Here is an 18,613-nt window from a genome sequence, read left to right on the forward strand (position 1 = left end):
TATATAGATAGATAGATAGATCGATCGATAGATAGATAGATAGATCGATCGATCAATAGATAGATACTTTATTCCTAGTAGCTTAAAGACATCACACCCAACATACACCTACTTCATAAACAGGATGATACAATTACAAATCCACATGAATGTACTAAGGATGTATAAGCATGAGGCGCTTGCAGTGACAGGGTGGGGACCGACCCTCAGATTCAGTATGCAAGGTGACGTGCTCTATGAGAGTTTGTGTCATGGTGGCAGTCCAAATAAGTCCAATAGTGCAAGGATGAAGTCTAGAGACCGGCATTAAATATGGAAAATACAAGAAAAAAGGGGCTCCAGAGGAGAGTTGAGACAATAATATCAAGACTTGAGATTTGGACAACTTTGTATTATATACCATTCATACAGTGTTAGACAGGAAGATGTGATTACCGTGGGCAAGAAGAAACAGTAGATCATGTTATAATATATTGTCAAAAATATGAGGAAGAAAGCAGGGATTCAAAACCTCAGAAAGATAAACAAGCTAATAGATATTCTACAGAAGAAGTCAAGAAATAAAGGTTAGTGTTGATTACTATTTCAGTAGCCGATTTCAAAGCACTGTGGAGATGTGGGGGTCTGGCATTGCAAGACTATTATTTCAGTATCTATTCAGTATAAAAAAAATCAATATGATTGAGGAGATTTTTTAAATTAATAGAATTATGAATATTATAAACACTAGACATTCTGATCCAGACTCCACCCTAGATGGTGGAGGTACTGCACCCAATCTAAGAACAACTAGGCAAAATTAAATGAAAAAGGGGGCACGTTAATAGATGCCAACTGGTGGTATCAGTCTTTAATAATTAATTAAAGACAGTTAATAACTGTGTTTTAACATTAATTGACTGTCTATGGTAAAACCCTTAAGAAGAAGTAGAAGAAGAAGAAGGGGGCGCCAGTGAGGCATATGATGCCGAGGAGTGCCTAATTTGTGAAGCAGAAGAAGTGCACGCACTGGTTTGGTTTCGGGCAGTTGAACGCGAGGCAGACGGAGTTGTGCGGAAGAAGTCGCTCATTTGCGGTTTTTTGTCCCTGAATACCCCACAGACGAGGCAAATCCATTTAAAATACACACTCGTGTGTGTGCGTTCGGACTTTTACTAACAGGTAGGCTCTATCGTAGCCGAGATATCAATTGTTTTGAGAACGGTTGCTAGGCCTCACAGGTTAATCACCATGAGTTACGGTAGGCCTCCGCCAGACGTCGACGGCATGACTTCCCTCAAAGTGGACAACTTAACGTACCGAACTTCGCCCGAAACCCTTAGACGTGTGTTCGAAAAGTATGGCCGTGTAGGGGACGTGTATATTCCCCGAGACCGCTACACGAAAGAAAGTCGGGGTTTCGCTTTTGTGCGGTTCCACGACAAACGTGACGCCGAGGACGCAATGGACGCCATGGATGGCGCGCTCCTGGATGGACGAGAGTTGCGAGTCCAAATGGCCCGCTACGGCAGACCCCCCGATTCTCACTACGGCGGTAGTGGTGGTGGTGGCGGCGGCGGTGGAGGAGGAGGAGGTGGTGGAGGAGGCCGGCGAGGAGGGCAGACCAGGAGGTACGGCGGCCATGGACGCAGAAGCAGGAGGTAAGAATAAGCGCGTAACCGCTTAGATTGCCCTTTTGTATAGACGCAATCCGTTGCCAGACTCCATTGACGAATTTGCCTTTTCAGAGTAGCCTTGGTAAATTGACCAACACACTTTAAGGTAAAATATCTTTGCGAATCCACCAAACAATTCGGCACAGATAGCATAAACGGTTATGAAATTAGTTTACAGAAGACGTTTTGATGCCGCCTTTTTCCAATAGAACCAACTGATCCGTAACAGTATATATAACTGTATATCTGGCTTATTATTTCGGTAATAAAATCCCTTTCTGTTAAAGACAATCAGCAATAATCAGACATTTTCAGTAACGACAGCTTTTTAGAATCCAACTTTATTTCCAAGTAGTTATGCAGATAGTGAAATTGCTATCTGCATATCTACTTCTGTTATTTCAATATAAATTTGCATGTATTCAGTTCTTTGGGGATGTAGTATCTGCTAATGCAGTCAGTTTAATATTTTAATGAAAATGTTTGCAAGCCTAATTTTAAGTCTGTATAATGTATAATATTTCACTGAGTTCAGTGCCAGTTGTTTTCACATAGTAGATGATAACTCAACCCACTGAATGTATTCAGCTCTTCCCCCAGCCCGAGACACAGAAGACGCAGCAGGTCCCGCAGCAGGAGCCGCTCTCGTTCCCGAAGCCGATCCCGCTACAGCAGATCCAGGTCCCGCTCCTACTCCCGATCCAAGTCTCACTCTCCCAGGAACAAGAAGGCCAAGTCCCCGTCTCGTTCCAGATCTAGATCCAGGTCCCGGTCCAAGTCTAAGTCTAAATCCAAGTCCAAGTCCAGGTCCAGAAGCCCTGTCTACAAAAGAAGTTCCAGGTCGAGATCTAAAAGCCAGCCCAAGTCAGCAGCAGAAAATGGAGGCGAAACACCCTAGAGCTCAGCTTCAGGTGAGTTCTGACATGATGTCATTGATTGCACAGGCAGTAAGATTTATTTTGTTGGTTTTCTTTCATTTCTTCCATATATTTTTAAGTTACTACCAGTATTGGTAGTAGGTAAATGTGTCTGTAGCTGGTAAGTTTATCCCCCATAGCAGCCAATTTGGCTGGTACTCTGACCATTTTAGAATAATACCATCTGGAATAGTTGGCTCCTAAATCTTAGTTTTTAATACCAGCGCTTGCCCAAACAAAGACCCATGTTTCTTTGCCCCTGTAAAGATGCATCTTGGGGATCTTTTTGGATCAGCAACTTACATTTTCTGTCATACGCAGTGCTCATCATTTTTGTTGAATACTAAGCGAAGTGTTTTTTAAGAACAGTTCTGTAAACCAAATCTGGAATTCTTTCCTTCCCAAGCTGCGGCATCCTGTTTGCTAAAGTGGAGTTTGAGCTGAGGCAGTATGAGCAGTTAGAAGGTGTGTGGTGAGCTGCCCACAGGCCGCCTGCTGCTGGTGAGGGTTTCTGTGCAGCAGGGTGGAGGCAGTCAGTGTTGGGGTTTGGTGTTGAGGTACGTCTGTCGGTGTCTGGCATTGAACATAAAACTGTCCTCCAGGCCTCGTCCCGGGCCGGGGGACACTGGTGCTTGCGGGGCACTAAGGTTTGTCCAACTCTACTCCCATGTCAGTTTGTTAGTTCCATTCATCTTTTCTTGTACCACATTTTAAATACAACAGATTTCAGGTTAAAATCTGTAGGCTGTAGTTGGAAAAGAAGGCTGTAATCAGATATGCGTGTTTGAACATTCAGCTTTTATACATCTCCAATTACAAATACCAAAATGAACGCTGATGCTTGTCAACATGAACGCCCCAAACACACGCCAACCTTACAATGCAATTTAGTAATTGTGGTCTGGCAAAACTCAACTTATTCAAATGATTAAAAATATAAATGTACTTATTCATTCATTCATTCATTCGTTCATTCAAATGACATACAAATCCCATTAAATGTGCAAAATGTCTATTAGATTTTTTATATATATAAATAAATAAAAAGAACAATAATCAGTCCAATTTTAAATGACTGGTTCTTGGTGTTCTGTACTAACTATTGATGTTCTGACAGTTTTCAGGTGAAGACTGAAAGCTTCAAGTCCAAGACTGGATCCAACGCAAGCAACAGTGTCCTGCTTTAAAAGGTTATTATTGTGTCTTCCATGCTTTGGTTTGTTTGATTCATTTTGGCCACAACAAAAGGCTTTGTCACTTCATTCATGTGCTATGGTTTTTATTTTCATAATTTTAGTCAATCTGGTTCAGTGTGGACAGGAATTACTGTTCTGACCTGGTTTTGTAACAATGACACAGGATAATACACAAGTTGCCCTTTTTAAGTTCTTCTCCCCATGGGCCTGTTAATATAAGCGACTACATTGTCCAGCTTTCTTTGACTTTCAACGCTTTGAGCCTCACATTGATCTTGGATTACCTTTTGCTTGAATTTGGTTCCCAACTGACTCAATTCAGCAATGAAAACTTTTACACAAAAAAAAACAGACTTCATTATCACAGGCAAGCTGTAAGCTATTTTTATTTGAGTCAGAAGTTCTAGAATTATCCTCTGGTATAATTCGGTATAAAAAGCAAAGACTATACTAATGTGGAAACATTTCTAGGGCTGCAACTGACAATTTTTATTAACCATCAAAATGTGGTCCATTTTCTTGATTATAATTGTATCGTCAAAGTTCAACTGTTCTCCAAATCTTTTCCTTTAAATCAATTTGTGTCGCTCGATTTAAATTTCAGCCTTTAACAAGTGACTTACTTCTTGTAAATGTTTCACTTTATGGTAAATGTAGTGCTTTCATCCATGTCGAGATCCTGTAGAAATGTAGATATATATTTTTGCGTTAGCCATGGTGATCTATCGTGGTGAGTGAGCAGCTTTGTGAAAGCCCGAGTAAAGCTCAAATTTAGCTGGCGAACAACTTTTAATCTCTCTTAGTGATACAGGCCCGTGGTGTCAGGATAGCTGGACACATCTGAAAAAGCCATGTCTTGTTTAGCAAGAGATAAATCGAAAATGACTTAATCCACACCAACCTTTAAAATTTGCTTATTTTTTATTAATATCTGAGCAAATAATTCATTAAAGTAATCCCTCAAAACCGTAATGAAGTGGCTTTCTTACAATCTCTAATTTCTGCAGCTCAGGGTGTCTTTGTTAGACATTTTAACTCCTGTGATAAATGTGTTAAATGTAATTGCATATACAGTTTCCAAAAAAAAGTGACGGGTGATGTAAAGTCTAGCAGTTTGAAGATTGTTTCAGGTCAGTCACATATTTTGAGGATAAGATCATCTCCTTAAATCTTTAGTTGAATCTTACAGGACATCATTTACTGGACTCTGTACACAGTTTTTTTTCTTCTTTTTTTCTCTTCTTTACATTTTTTTTTTATCCTAATCCTGCTTGTATGTTTGTTTTGTGCACTAGGCGCAGTTGTGTAGCAGTTGAGTATTGCTGGTTAGCTGTTAAGGTGGCGTGTTGCTCTGCTGAGTGCTTGGATGTATCCAGTATTCTCCAGAATGCTCCTGTGACTACCAGTGGTTCGGTCGCTACAGTCTCACCCCTTTGTAAGACGAAATGTTTTTCCCATATGGTTATGGATGACAAATGTAACTTTCATTAAAGATTTGGTGTTTGTCTAAAATGGTCTTTTTATTACTCACTTATTTGGGGGTGTACATTTACTGCTTAACGCGGTACTTGGCAACAGCATGCTTCAGAATTAGATGTATAGATATAAACAAAGCAGAGGCGGAAGAAGTATTTAGATCCTTCACTGCAGTTAAACTACTTATACCACACTATGGACGTACTCTAGGATTTTGAAGTCCAGTATTCTAAGTGAAAGTATAATCAGCTAAAAGCATTTAAACTTAGTAAAGTATGTATTGTGCATTAACATATTCCTTGTCTTCCTATTATATCTGTTTCTGGATGAATATTTCTGCAACACTTCATTCTTCAGTTTATCCCAAACATTTAAATCAACACGTCTGGAGAAATATCATTTTCACTTGACAGGAAGGCGATGAAAATCATCTAAAATGTAACTAACACTGTCAAATAGTTTGGAAGAGTAAAAGGTCGATTATTTATCTCTTGAGACGTAGTGGAGAAGAAGTATGAAGTAGCATGAAATGGAAATACTCGAGGGCTGCACAATATGAGGACAATAAGCGATATGCAATAAAGGGTATGGATACTGTGATAAACCGATATTAAAGTGTACTCGGCTCTGCTTTTCTGCTGCTTTTCAGTATTTTACTAAAACACAAACAAATTGCTTGATAAATTTAAAATAACATATTTTTGAATTGCATATAGGCATCACTAAAAAGAATTACAATTGAATTTAAAGTGCAGTTTTCTACTTGGATAAAAACGTGGTGTCTTTTGCAATTTGTTGATTGAACCAGTTGACATAATAAAAATATATATATATATATATATATATATATATTGTGCCCTAAAATGATCAAAGTTCAAGTACCTCAAATCTGTCTTAAAGTCTGTATAAAACATTTGTTCAGACGCATGGTCCAGATTTAAAAAAGGACATGTAACATATTACAAGAGGGGTACAAACAAACTAATTGATTTTAATTTTAGTTTTTAGAAGTGGTAAATGTAAATTGCCAACAAGAAAAATAAAAACGTTTTTTGGAGTTATTTGTAGACAATCATTCAATGGCCACGTGGTTATTATTTAGTGTTCAGGCGTCCTTTTCAACCGGAAGTAGTTTTAATTGCTTGCTAGCTGTAACGTAAAATGAAATAAATGTTACCTCAAATGCTTCGGTTTTCAATTTCGAAAGGATTTAAATGAAGTGTTAACAAATGTCGTTTACATTTTGTTTTATCTATGCCTAACGCTGTGTCTAGTATATTTGCTAAAGAACTAACCGGAAGTTTTCTACTTCATATTTTTAGTTTATTAAAAAAAAAGCACGTATATAATTTCAGTTTTCATTCTGATCTAACAGCCTTGTTTTTCAAGAGGCCTTCGTGTTTGTAAATGGTCAATTTCAATAAAATAACCCTCCCAAAAAAAAAAACAACCGGAAGTAGAATCCATTTTACACAACCAAACTAAACAAACCTGGATAGGTTTAAGCAGATGCGCTGTTGGTAGATTCATGGCGTTGGACGTTTGTAAATCCACGATTTTATGTAAGAAAGGAGAAAAAAAGCCAGCTAACACTACAGTCAGCTGATTGACTCACATGACTGCCCTTTCTAGTTTTGGACCTGTTTACCGGTGAAAGTCTCCATACAGCCAGTTTTACACGACGGGACGGGACCGTGATGTCAAAGTTAGTTTAGAAACCGCTCGGAGACGATGACTAGCTAGCTGAGGATACGGGGACTTCCACAAAGAGCTAACTATGTATATATTCTACTAATAACAACACTCCGAGGAGCAGCCAGACGGGTTAGCTAAGCAGCTTCAGTGCTGTTGGTAAGTTGTTTCTGTGTCTGTCCCTGCAGCTGACCTAAAGACACCTCTGTCTCTTGCCATCAGATGTTGTCTTGATCTTTCTTCTTCGGTTTAAGAAATGAGTCTCATGTAAAAAGCTGTCATTTCAATGTCCCGTTGCTTATATAGTCAGACATACTTATTAAAAAAATAATCTTTTAGGTGTACGATCCACTTGTACTACACACATGATTGCATACAGCCCATTAACCAAAACAACACTTCTTCTAAAGCTAACCTTTAGATAACGTTTGTCATGTCTAGGCTGTTATCACCACATGAGATGGAAGGCGGCGGGGCACGTTGGGAAGCGATTCTGAAAGACATTTAAAGGTCCCATGACATTATGTTCTTTGGATGCTTTTATATAGTCCTTAGTGATCCTTAATACCATAGTTGAAGTCCCTTTCCCAAAATTCAGCCTTGGTGCAGAATTCCAGCCACTAGAGCCAGTCCCACAATGAGCTTTCCTTAGTATGTGCCATTTCTGAGTCTGTAGCTTTTTAGGGAGGAAAGGGGAGAGGGACAAGGTGACTTGACCAACTGCCACTTTGCTCGTTTGAAAGCCATGATGTCTCTCCCTCATAGGAGCCAAATTCTCTGGGTGGGCAAAGCAGAGAAAGAGGAGGTAACCTTGCTCCTTATGATGTCATAAGGAGCAAGATTCCTGATCAGCCCATCTGAGCTTTCATTTTTCTCAAAGGCAGAGCAGGATACCTAGGACTTGGTTTACACCTATCACCATTTCTAGCCACTGAGGGACCATAGGCAGGCTAGGGGAACACACATTAATGTAAAAATGTGACCTTTTAATAAAAAATAAAGTTGTTGTGTACATTATTTTTGTGACGAAATAATCAGTGTGTGCGGTCAAGTCAAAAAGGTTGGGAAGCGTTTACGACTTGTTACAGCTTTTTTAAGTGTGTATTTGTGATAATAAAGCCGGGCTGAACAATATTATGTTTTAGCATCGACATTGCGATGTGCACGATAGTCACATCGCAGGACGTTGCAATGTTGACACGAAACCTTTTTTACTGCTTGACATAAATGTAAACTTTGCCCGTTCTCCTTTTTACATGATTATTACCGGCCGACGATTCCTCTTTAAGAGCGGTACTATTTGGGCAGCGTGTGTATGTAACGTTAGTCCGACGGGGTTTGTTATGGGAAGTCAAGCTCTCCGTGTGTAGAAAAGTACCGTAGGCAGCTGCTGCCGCTGACACAAAAACTAAATCACTTGAATAATGCAACATAATCACAACGTCTCCCGGCCATTTTCCCCACGCAGAAAGCTGCTACCAGCCAGGCTAAAGCTAATAGAGTTAGCCTAAAGAAACAAGGAGAAAGCTGCTACCAGCCAGGCTAAAGCTAATAGAGTTAGCCTAAAGAAACAAGCAGAAAGCTGCTACCACCCAGGCTGAAGCTAATATAGTTAGTCTGAAGAAACAAGCAGAAAGCTGCTACCAGCCAGGCTAAAGCTAATATAGTTAGCCTGAAGAAATAAGCAGAAAGCTGCTACCAGCCAGGCTAAAGCTAATATAGTTAGCCTAAATAAATAAGCAGAAAGCTACTACCAGCCAGGCTAAAGCTAATATAGTTAGCCTGAAGAAATGAGCAGAAAGCTACTACCAGCCGGGCTAAAGCTAATATAGTTAGACTGAAGAAATAAGCAGAAAGCTGCTACCAGCCAGGCTAAAGCTAATATAGTTAGTCCAAAGAAACAAGGGGTCTGTCCGTCCCAACTAACGTTACGGTTTGGAGCCGCGACGCTGGAAACTTAACACAAATCTAGAACAGAAGTCTGTCTGATCTAACGTAATTTCCACTGATTTAATTGTTCTTGGATAAATAGTTTGTTACTAGTGTGTGTGACATTCAGGTCTGATCAATTTATCAAACTAACATGCTGGCCCCGCTAGTCGACCACAACCTGACATTAAGAGGAAGCAACATGCAGTCGCTGTCATCCACTTTAGGCTGGATTGATAGTATTACATGAATACAATGGTGTCATGCTAGTCAACCAGAGTATTTCCCTTTTTAAAATTACTTCAGAAGAAGTCATAACGCTTACTTGCTTTGGTGTTTGTAAAGTCTTAAAGTTCAACTAAGAATTGTTCACATTAGGAAAGATCCTTTTTTATTTTTATCTTCTATGTAGATGCACTCCCCTACAAAATCACCACTGTAGTCGAGAATGATTTTATTATTTCCAAATAGAGCTATTTATGTCATCTTTTAAAAATTACTTTTCCTTTTTGATATTGCAATATTTAATGCAGTGAAAAAAATTATCGCAATCTCAGTTTTTCCCTAATATCGGGCAGGCCTGTAATAAAACTACAGATTTTTTGAAAGATGTTAAGTAAAATAAAATATGCAATTTTGTTATGTTTCAGTGATTGCCTTGTATGTTGCTTATTTATTTCTACTTTTCTTCTATTCTCAGATGTGCCATTCACGGCAGTAGATTTCTTTGGTTTATTGTCTCAAGGAATTTGCAAATATCCAACAAAATGAGTCCAGAAGGGAAGAGGCTGTTGAACATCGTCGTACTAGGCTTCGGCTTTATGTTTATGTTCACTGCTTTTCAAACATGTGGCAATATAGAGGTAGGTTGGATATACCAATGCACATCCCAGACTGTTCCCACATAACGTCAGACATAGTCTTCAGTTCTAAACTGTCTTCTTTCTGGATCTTTACAGCAAACCGTTATCAAGAGCTTCAATAACACTGAGTTCCATGGCAGCGGCTACACAAGGTAGGTATCCTTAGATTATCTTTTCAATTTTGGTTTTCATCTGATGCTACACTACACACTATCTGTGCAGAGGTTAGAGTGAGCACAACATGTTGTAGACTTTCTCAGCTCCGATACAGACTTTCTATAATCCAATCTGTCGCAATCCTTGAAATCCTTTAAAGGGTAATTCGATCTGAGGTAAACCTTTTAAGGGAACAGATGTTACTCTGAGTCGCAAGAAACATCCTTCATGCAGGCGGACCATCAGGGCATATAGAACACAGCATTTTTCAAATTGGGACTCCTTATCCAACCCACACCATCTGTGTCCTCTGTACCCTTTGACCCCCACCCTGGCAGCTGGCATAGACTATATGTATGGACTGCTGTTCTGTCTAAATGACCGTAATCGTACCACTTAAAATAATATGAAATATTTGAATGCACAAGGGAAAATCTATCCCCCAAAATGCGTCATTTTTTTCATCTCAAGTCCTCCATGGGCTCGATAGTGTACACATTTCCCTTTACTGTACACATTAACTGTCCTGCCGTCTGTCACTTGTAGCATGGCCATCATCTATGGAGTTTTCTCTGCATCCAACCTGATCGCCCCGTCAGTGGTGACCGTCATTGGACCGCAGCTGTCAATGTTTTTCAGTGGGCTGTTGTACAGGTGAGCTCACAATAACTAACACAACCCCTGACGTGTCCCTTTCGTGCAAATTCAGTCGTCTAATGTCTCCTAATGATGTTTTCTACAGCGGCTACATAGCCATGTTCATTTACCCATACACGTGGAGCTTCTATACAGCGTCTGTGTTGGTTGGAATAGGAGCGGCAGGTAAAGAGACATTATCTATTGACCACTTCTAAAAGGGAGTAGGCCTTCTCCACAGTTGCATCTTCTGATTGTTCCTTTTTGTGTTGTAAGTCTTGTGGACAGCTCAGGGAAATGTGCTGGCCATCAACTCCACTGATAACACCATTGGAAGAAACAGTGGCATATTCTGGGCGTTGTTGCAGTTCAGGTAAACATTTCTTTCCCCCAGCATGTACCTTAATTTAGTTTAATGGAAAACTGTTGTGTTTGGTGTACAACTTGAGTTCTGAATGTAAAATTATTTCCATCTCTCTGCAGCTTATTCTTTGGAAATCTATACATATACTGTGCCTGGCATGGACACGTTCACATAACAGGTATAAAGCAAGCTGTATTTTATCTAATCTCTGCCACGTTTATTTATAGCTTTTCATGGAGTTCAGTTCCACTGCAGACTTCTCTGTAAGGAGTTTCATTTTAAGCGTGTGACTCATGCTGTGTGTCCCAGACAAGGACCGCCAGACGGTGTTCATCTCTCTCACGGTTATCAGTCTGGTGGGTTGCTTCCTCTTTTTTCTGATCCGGAAGCCTGACCCTGAACCCGCTGCTCCCTCTGAGCAGTCGGAGTCGCTGCTGCAGGCTGAATCGTCAGAGAGCGTTTCCACAGGCAGGTGAGTGTTCTCAGGAGTCATGAAAACGTCCTGGAAAATGACAAACTTTATCAAAATGTCCTGGGAAATAGGATATGTGGTCCCTCAAGTTTTCAATGTGATCGGGTTTCTGTATAAACTTTAATAGATTTAAAGATGATTTGTTTTATAAGAACCTGCATCATATCATGTTCAGTCTTCAGATGATGAATCGGACTCAACAGTTTGAAGATCAGAGACTGAAACCCTGGAATTAAATAACCCCGAAGTTAGACTTCAAGTGCAAGCTTCAGAGATATTAAGTGATAATACAAAGCGAAAAGGAGCCACTCAATGCAGAAGGGGGAGGATATTGTTGTTATATTATTATTGAGACCACAGGAAAACAAACAGTTACTCTGCTTTGCAATGTGAAGCCTGGCGCTCATCCTCCATCAGCATCAAGACTGTGCTGATGTGTCTCTAGAAATAAAGAAAAAGCAGGATGTGACGTAATAAATGTCACAACTTAAAACCATAATTACACATATACACTGAGGTTTTGCTCTTGTTGTCTTCAGACGTAATAACGATGGAATAATAACATTAATAACCATATATTACATTAAGTTATTTAGCAGTTTTGAAAATGGATTTTACAAAATGCTTCACAAGACAATATTAGCAGTTTAATAAAGCAAACTACAACAAATACAGTAACTAGTAGGTGATAAAACAAGGTAATATGATTATATATGTTCTAATCACAATACCAGTATCAGATACGGCCTAAAATGCTGCTATCGCCAAGTACTGGAGTTTATGCACAGATCTGATACTGCCTAATTTAGCCCTGAAGAAAATGTACATTAAAGTAGTTTATTTATGTTAATTTTCCATCATGACTCACCGTCAACCTAGATAAAGAAAGTTCTTTGGCATTCACTGTTAGGTTTTTTGTTCATGTTTCTCAAAGAGTTTAACCCGAGCCAGGCCATACGATAGCAATCTTATCACCTCCATACAGGGACTGAAGTATACAGCCGTTAAAAAATAATAAAATTTATGTTGTTTTACACACAATGGAATCGGATCAGTACTCAGAACCGGCCAATACGCAAGTTTAGGTCACGGACTCAGTATCGGGAAGGCAAAAATAGTATTGGAACAACACAGACAAACTACCGGTCAAAAGTTTGGGTTCACTTAAAAATTTCCATACCACTCCATTATGGACAGAATACCAGCTGATCTGAGTGTGTGTGTGTGGGGGGGGGGGGGGGGGGCTGATCTTTAATGCAATATCTACAGTATATTGCCCATAATCAACAACCGTTCCCCCAGTTTTCCTAAGGCAATCATCATCAACTTATCATTTTAAAAATCTACCTGAGAAAACGTTGGAGAACCCTTTTGCAATTATGTAAACACATAATTTAATCTGAAAACTGCTGCCCTGGTTAATAAACAATGCAACTGATCTCAGCTGGTATTCTGTCTATAATGGAGTGCAATGGAAATTTCTAAGTGAACCCAAACTTGTGTGTTTGTGTGTCTCTCATGGTAGCCACATTGAATGGTGGCTGCAATAAGTTCAGTTTCCCACAGCTTGATATCCATCGAAGAGAACCCCGTTGAACGCATGATTTATTCTGTCTGATGTATAATTTGGCTCCCGAAGACATCTGTGCATTCCAAGGTGTATTGAGATCAGCACAGCTGTGATAGTTGACTACATGGGAACTATGGGACTCACCATGGATCTATTTATGGCATCATCGCTGTTAAGCTGGGGACCCAGCATGTTTAGCAGGGCCCCTGCTTGAGACTCCTTTATTAATAACCTTAAATTCCATTTAAAAAAAATGTCCTGGAGAATAATTTTTTAAAAGACAGACGGGAGCCCCGGTCGTTCCCACTTGGAGCAGGAAAGGATTTTTTCTTTTCTTTCAGTGGAACAGTACTGGACGAGACAGGTGACCTTTTACTGTAAATGCTATCCTCTGTTGTCTTTTCCACATTTGTCTGCTGTGATACAGTCGCCAGGACAACCCAGTACGGTTAAGGGATGAGTTGGAAGTTAGTTAAAGGTGAAAATGTCTGACAAAAGACATGAGCCTGTGAAATGTTAAGGGGGAAAAGATCCATGCAGTTTATTAATATATGTACATATCTCTCAGCATCAGAATGTCTTTACCTCTTTGCAGCTCTCCTGGCGTAAGCCTCTGCTCACAAGCTCTTGATGCTTTTGGTAAGTTTCTGCTGAAATCACCTCCACTCCATGAGCCTCTAACCCTTAGTGCAACACGTGCTAACATCCAGCTTGTTTTCTGCAGTGAAAGCGTGTAAAATGTTCGGCACCAAAGAGATGCTGCTGCTGAGCCTTTCCATAGCATACACAGGTGGGTGAGATGAGAAGATGTGTGCAGGTATGGAGGAGGAGTTTAAATTTGGAGTTTGGATTCATGCGTTGGGCTGTGTTCGCTCTGTCAGGCCTGGAACTCACGTTCTACAGCGGGGTGTATGGGACGTGTATCGGAGCTATGACCCGCTTCGGCCAAGATGCAAAGAGTTTGATCGGCATCTCTGGCATCTGCATCGGCGTAGGCGAGATCCTAGGTGAGTCCTCCGTGTCCTATCTATATTATATATAATATATGTTTGGGAATTATTAGGCCTTTATTTTCACAGGACAGTTGAAAACATGAAAGGGGAGAGGGGGGTGAATGACATGCAGTTTATGCTGCGTTGAGTAAACCTTTAGATGTGTGCGCCCGCTCGACCGACAGAGCTATCCTGGCCACCTTGCTGTCCTTTCTTAACCTTATTCCTTACAGTGGTAGAACAAGTATTCAGATCCTGTACTGCAGTAAAAGTACTAATATCACACTGAGAAAATACTCTACTACCTGCATTCCAAACCTAACTTCACGCTCATGTTGTCCTCAGGACAAATTGACCCGTTTTCCTATATCAGTGTTCTTTTTAATTACCCAAAATAACATGATTGATTCCACACAATGCTCTTTGGGAAGTACAAATCTCTACTTTCATTGATTTTGGGGCGTCTTTTTCAATTTTATAGCATTTGGAGAAAAAACTGAAGTGGTTTCGAAATAGTATTGAGTAAAAGTTGACATATTCCAGTCTTTGATTATCCATCAACATCCATTCCTTTAATTTTAATCCATATAATTCCTAATTTCTGCTTTTCTAACTTAAACATTAGGTATAATTTCCTATAAATAAGGTTTATTGACAATAAAACTAGCTTTAAAACTAAAGTCAATAAGTTAGTATTACTAACAAAAAGGGACAGAACGTAAGAAAAAGTTAAAAATCATCATTTAAATTTTGTCAACACAAGGGTTTAGTAAAAATATGTTAGTAATATCAGCTAAATGTGCTTAAAGTACTTAAAGTAAAAGTATGTATTGTGCAGTAACATGTTACCTGTCAGTGTTTTCCTATTATAACTGATATTTCTGGATTAATATTACTGCTGCATTAATGTGTAGTTTTACTGCCATAGATGTTTAAGGTTGTGATTTTAACTCCTTTTAATATATTGTTGAATCTGTGTATCAATCGTTTAAAATAAAATACATATCATTTTGAAAAACGAATAGACAAATAATACACAGATTTAGTTGGCTAGTTTAATCTACAGCAATGTGTCCTGTTCTATAAGATCATCATGTGTTTGTAGCGCTGTTGTCCTGTGAGAACCACGTATCTCTAACGTGATAACTTCTGATGGTATCAGAAACACAGTCCTGTTTTCAGCTTTGGGTCGATGCGTTTTCCACCGGATCACAAACATTCAACATCAACACATCTGGAGATCCCCCGTTTTCACTGGACAGGGAGGGGATGAAAAACTGTTATGTGAAAAGTGACTAAAGCTGTCAGATGAGTGTAGTGGAGTAAAAATATATAAAACTGCAGAAAATGGATACTGGAAATATGGAGGATAAGGGAAAATGAATACCCAAGTAAAGTACATTTTTAAATGTGTCCTTTGCCTGAATCAGAATCAGGTTTATTGCCGGGTAGGTGTTTTACTACGTCAGTAAATGTTCTGAGCTTTCACATGAAAGCACTATAGAGACAATGAGGAAATGATGTGATGTATGCACGAGGCATCAAATGATCTATTTCCTTCTTCCCTCTGCTCCTTCTGGCCAGGAGGGGGCGTGTTTGGGATGCTGAACAAGTGCAACCAGTTTGGGAGGAACCCAGTGGTGCTGCTGGGGCTCATCACTCACTATGTCGCCTTTTATCTGATTTTCCTCAACATTGCCAGCGACGCTCCTATCGCACCGGAGCCAGGGACGGACCTGCAGGCCTACATCACCCCCAGGTACAAAGAGCACAGCAGAGGGTACAGTTCACACCTGAGGGGTAGGTCCACTGGTCCCTCTAGGTCTGTGGAAGACTTAGGTGACTGAGGGGTCCTCCCTCAAGAACATTTTATGTTTTTTAATTTAAAAAGAAGCCATTTTAGATCATTTTGGACCATATCTGTTTCTAAAACATTGGATCAGCTAGAGGAGATAATAAATAAATAACATGAAAAAAGCTTAAAGACCAAACTTGTTGAAGAAGTCCATTGGGGACAGGCTACAATCATTAGATCATCTGAGAAAAATCATGTAGTTACATTCATTTGGCTTAGGTGCTTCCCAAAACAGCTTGTAGTAGCAGGGAAAACCCTTAATTCATACGATTATCAGGTAAACCAGGCTTACTTCAGTAACTCAGGATTGTTTGAATCACTGAAGAAATTGGATAAGTGGGCACGACTCAGAGGTCTGGGACCAGACTAGAAGGACGTCTGACTGATCAGGCGAGTTTTCAGGCTGAACCAGTCAGTCCGTCACACTGAAACACTATTTCCTCCAAAGTTCCTCTTTCCTGCTGCACTGTGAACATGAGTAAGCTTACAGTTCATGACAGATTTCTCATATTTTGTCTTGGCCAGCACATTTTTCCAGTCACTTTATTAGTTTACTGCAGTGGAAATAAAGTTTGAATGGAAGATAAGATAAGACTGTATTGATCCCAATATAGGGAAACTCACTTGTCACAGCAGCTCAATGTAGTACATACACATTCAATATAAGTGGAATAAAAAGAAACACACACTTTCTACACAAAGAAAGAAAAAATGGTAGGAAATAGAACCAGAACTAAGAAGAGAGTAATGACAATACCATGTACACTATAAGACTTATTGTATTTATAGGTGGTCAGAATATTAGGCGTGGGAATCACCAGACGTCCCCCCGATACAATATCATCTGTTTTATCTAAAACGATCCATTTCTCTGTTTGTATATATATATATATATATACACAATTATCCAGGAATGTGTTTATCAGAGATACCAAGACAGAGCAGATAGCCAATCTAAAGGTAATGAAACAGTATTTTTGTTATGTGGAGGATGCTTTGTCTCTTGTACAAACTAAGATATATTTTCAGGAAATCCCTGTCACTTCATACAGTATAAAATAAAAGTTTTTTTTTGTAAATTCATTAGATCTGTGCTTAATTCCTCAGGTCTGTGTTTCAGAGTTCCTCAGCCTGATCTTATTAGCTCGCAGTGGCTTTGGGAAACTATGTAATCCAGATTTAGTTTGATACAACATATACCCATCATGTTCTGAAACCCCAGCCCCCACCGATGTTCCTGAATCAATGTATTCATGACTTGATAACATTATGTTTTTTTTTTTCCGGTTCCTGTTTTGTGTGTTGTTGCTCAGTGTCGGCGTGGCGTTGCTGTGCAGCTTCCTGCTCGGTTTTGGCGACAGCTGCTTCAACACGCAGCTCCTCAGCATCATCGGCTTCACCTTCCGCGACAACAGCGCCCCCGCCTTCGCCGTCTTCAAGTTCATACAGGTGGGTTTCAGACGCAGCTCACTGGGACCATACTAGGGCTGCACGACAGGAAGAAAATACGCCATAACGTTGTTGTACATCGCAATCGCGATAGTCCTTGTGATACATAAACATATTAAAGTGGACTCATTTCTGCTGCTTTCAGTGTTCTGCTGAAATCCAACAAATTGCTTGTTGAAGTTAAAATAATACTTTATTCATCCCACAATAGGGAATTTCCCTGGTTACTGTTACTATTTTTCTACAGCAAAGAACAACAACAAACCAACAGACAAACAAACAACAGAAAATGTGCAAAAAGTACTGAATGAAAGTAAAGTGTAAAGTGGCATTATATAAAGCATATTTTTAAGTAAAGTTTGGTGGCCATAGTACAAAAATATTGCAATGTCAGTGAGTAAGCGACATGAAATAAAATAGAATAATATGTAATTAAATAATACAGAAAAAGTAAGTCCCCATATTATAGGTGATATTGAGTTAGTAAAGTTAAAAACAAACGAAATAAAATACTTTCCAACATTAAATCCAATATAAAAGGCTCCATTGAAAAAGAAGTTTTCTATCATATTTTCTTTTAACTAAGACAAAAATCACAAAAAATAGTGTCTTTTGCGATATGCTGCTGATATCAGTTGATATCGCGATGTAAAAACATGAAATATTGTGCTGCCCTATACGATCTCATGAAATGAGTTAAAACATTGGATAGAAAATATGTAAGAAGATATTCGGTGTATGAAGTAATCATTTTCTACCCACCGAGGATCAGTTACCTCATGGGTGTTTTCTATGAGTTTAAACTTTTGTCATTCAACGTCACAATTGAATTGTAACACGTTATTTTTTTTATTTTTTTGCTGCAGTCCATCATGGCCGCTCTGGCCTTCTTCTACAGTAACTACCTGCTGCTGCACTGGCAGCTGCTCATCCTGGTCCTGATGGGCTTTCTGGGCTGCGTGACCTTCTTTTTGGCCGAGTGGAACGCTGAGTCCAGGAGGCGAGAATCAGACTACGACAGCATCTGATGCTCGTATGGGGAGGATTAAGAGGGCACAGCTGGAGGTGCTTTGGTCCCTCCACAGCTGGAAGAATCAACAAAGGGACGATGCCGACGATGACCTCATCCCAGCCTCTGCAAACTAAAACTGACACTGTGGTATGTAGAATCCTTGCAGTGGCTGCAAAAACATTAACATCCATCTTTACCTGTAATTAATTTCTAAAGGCATGAGAAGGAACCGTGAGCAGCCAGATATACAGTACCTCATTCTGGCTTTCTATCTCGTTATTTACTGGACATACATTTGAAAATAAATCCTAAAAAAATTAAGAACATACCTTACAAAGATTGTACTGAGGCATGATAGATAAAGATGTGTTAATAAAAA

General features: G+C 39.5%; 2 protein-coding genes across 10 annotated transcripts; both read left to right on the top strand.

Moving 5' to 3' along the window:
- The first annotated feature begins 974 nt into the window (after positions 1-974).
- srsf2b (serine and arginine rich splicing factor 2b) lies at positions 975-5,280 on the top strand. Of its 9 annotated transcripts, none has more exons than XR_004659737.1 (5): positions 975-1,640; positions 2,244-2,566; positions 2,979-3,219; positions 3,690-3,762; positions 5,064-5,280. XR_004659737.1 is itself a non-coding variant. In XM_034894935.1 (3 exons), exons 1-2 carry the CDS (start codon positions 1,231-1,233, stop codon positions 2,551-2,553), a joined length of 720 nt encoding a protein of 239 aa, XP_034750826.1. In that variant the 5' UTR covers positions 975-1,230; the 3' UTR covers positions 2,554-2,566; positions 3,697-5,280. The 9 variants fall into 9 exon arrangements, 3 of the variants coding, with proteins under 3 accessions (XP_034750826.1, XP_034750825.1, XP_034750827.1); XR_004659738.1 differs by having other exon boundaries at positions 2,979-3,129; XR_004659735.1 differs by having other exon boundaries at positions 3,690-5,280.
- A 1,541-nt stretch (positions 5,281-6,821) lies between these two features.
- mfsd11 (major facilitator superfamily domain containing 11) lies at positions 6,822-18,613 on the top strand. The gene is made up of 14 exons (XM_034894930.1): positions 6,822-7,095; positions 9,566-9,728; positions 9,825-9,880; positions 10,431-10,538; positions 10,627-10,706; positions 10,797-10,893; positions 11,004-11,062; positions 11,194-11,356; positions 13,522-13,565; positions 13,651-13,716; positions 13,808-13,933; positions 15,503-15,677; positions 17,087-17,222; positions 18,089-18,613. Exons 2-14 carry the CDS (start codon positions 9,633-9,635, stop codon positions 18,248-18,250), a joined length of 1,368 nt encoding a protein of 455 aa, XP_034750821.1. The 5' UTR covers positions 6,822-7,095; positions 9,566-9,632; the 3' UTR covers positions 18,251-18,613.

Source organism: Etheostoma cragini, chromosome 15 (genome assembly GCF_013103735.1).
Source record: "Etheostoma cragini isolate CJK2018 chromosome 15, CSU_Ecrag_1.0, whole genome shotgun sequence".
In the NCBI taxonomy this organism is placed as follows: domain Eukaryota; kingdom Metazoa; phylum Chordata; class Actinopteri; order Perciformes; family Percidae; genus Etheostoma; species Etheostoma cragini.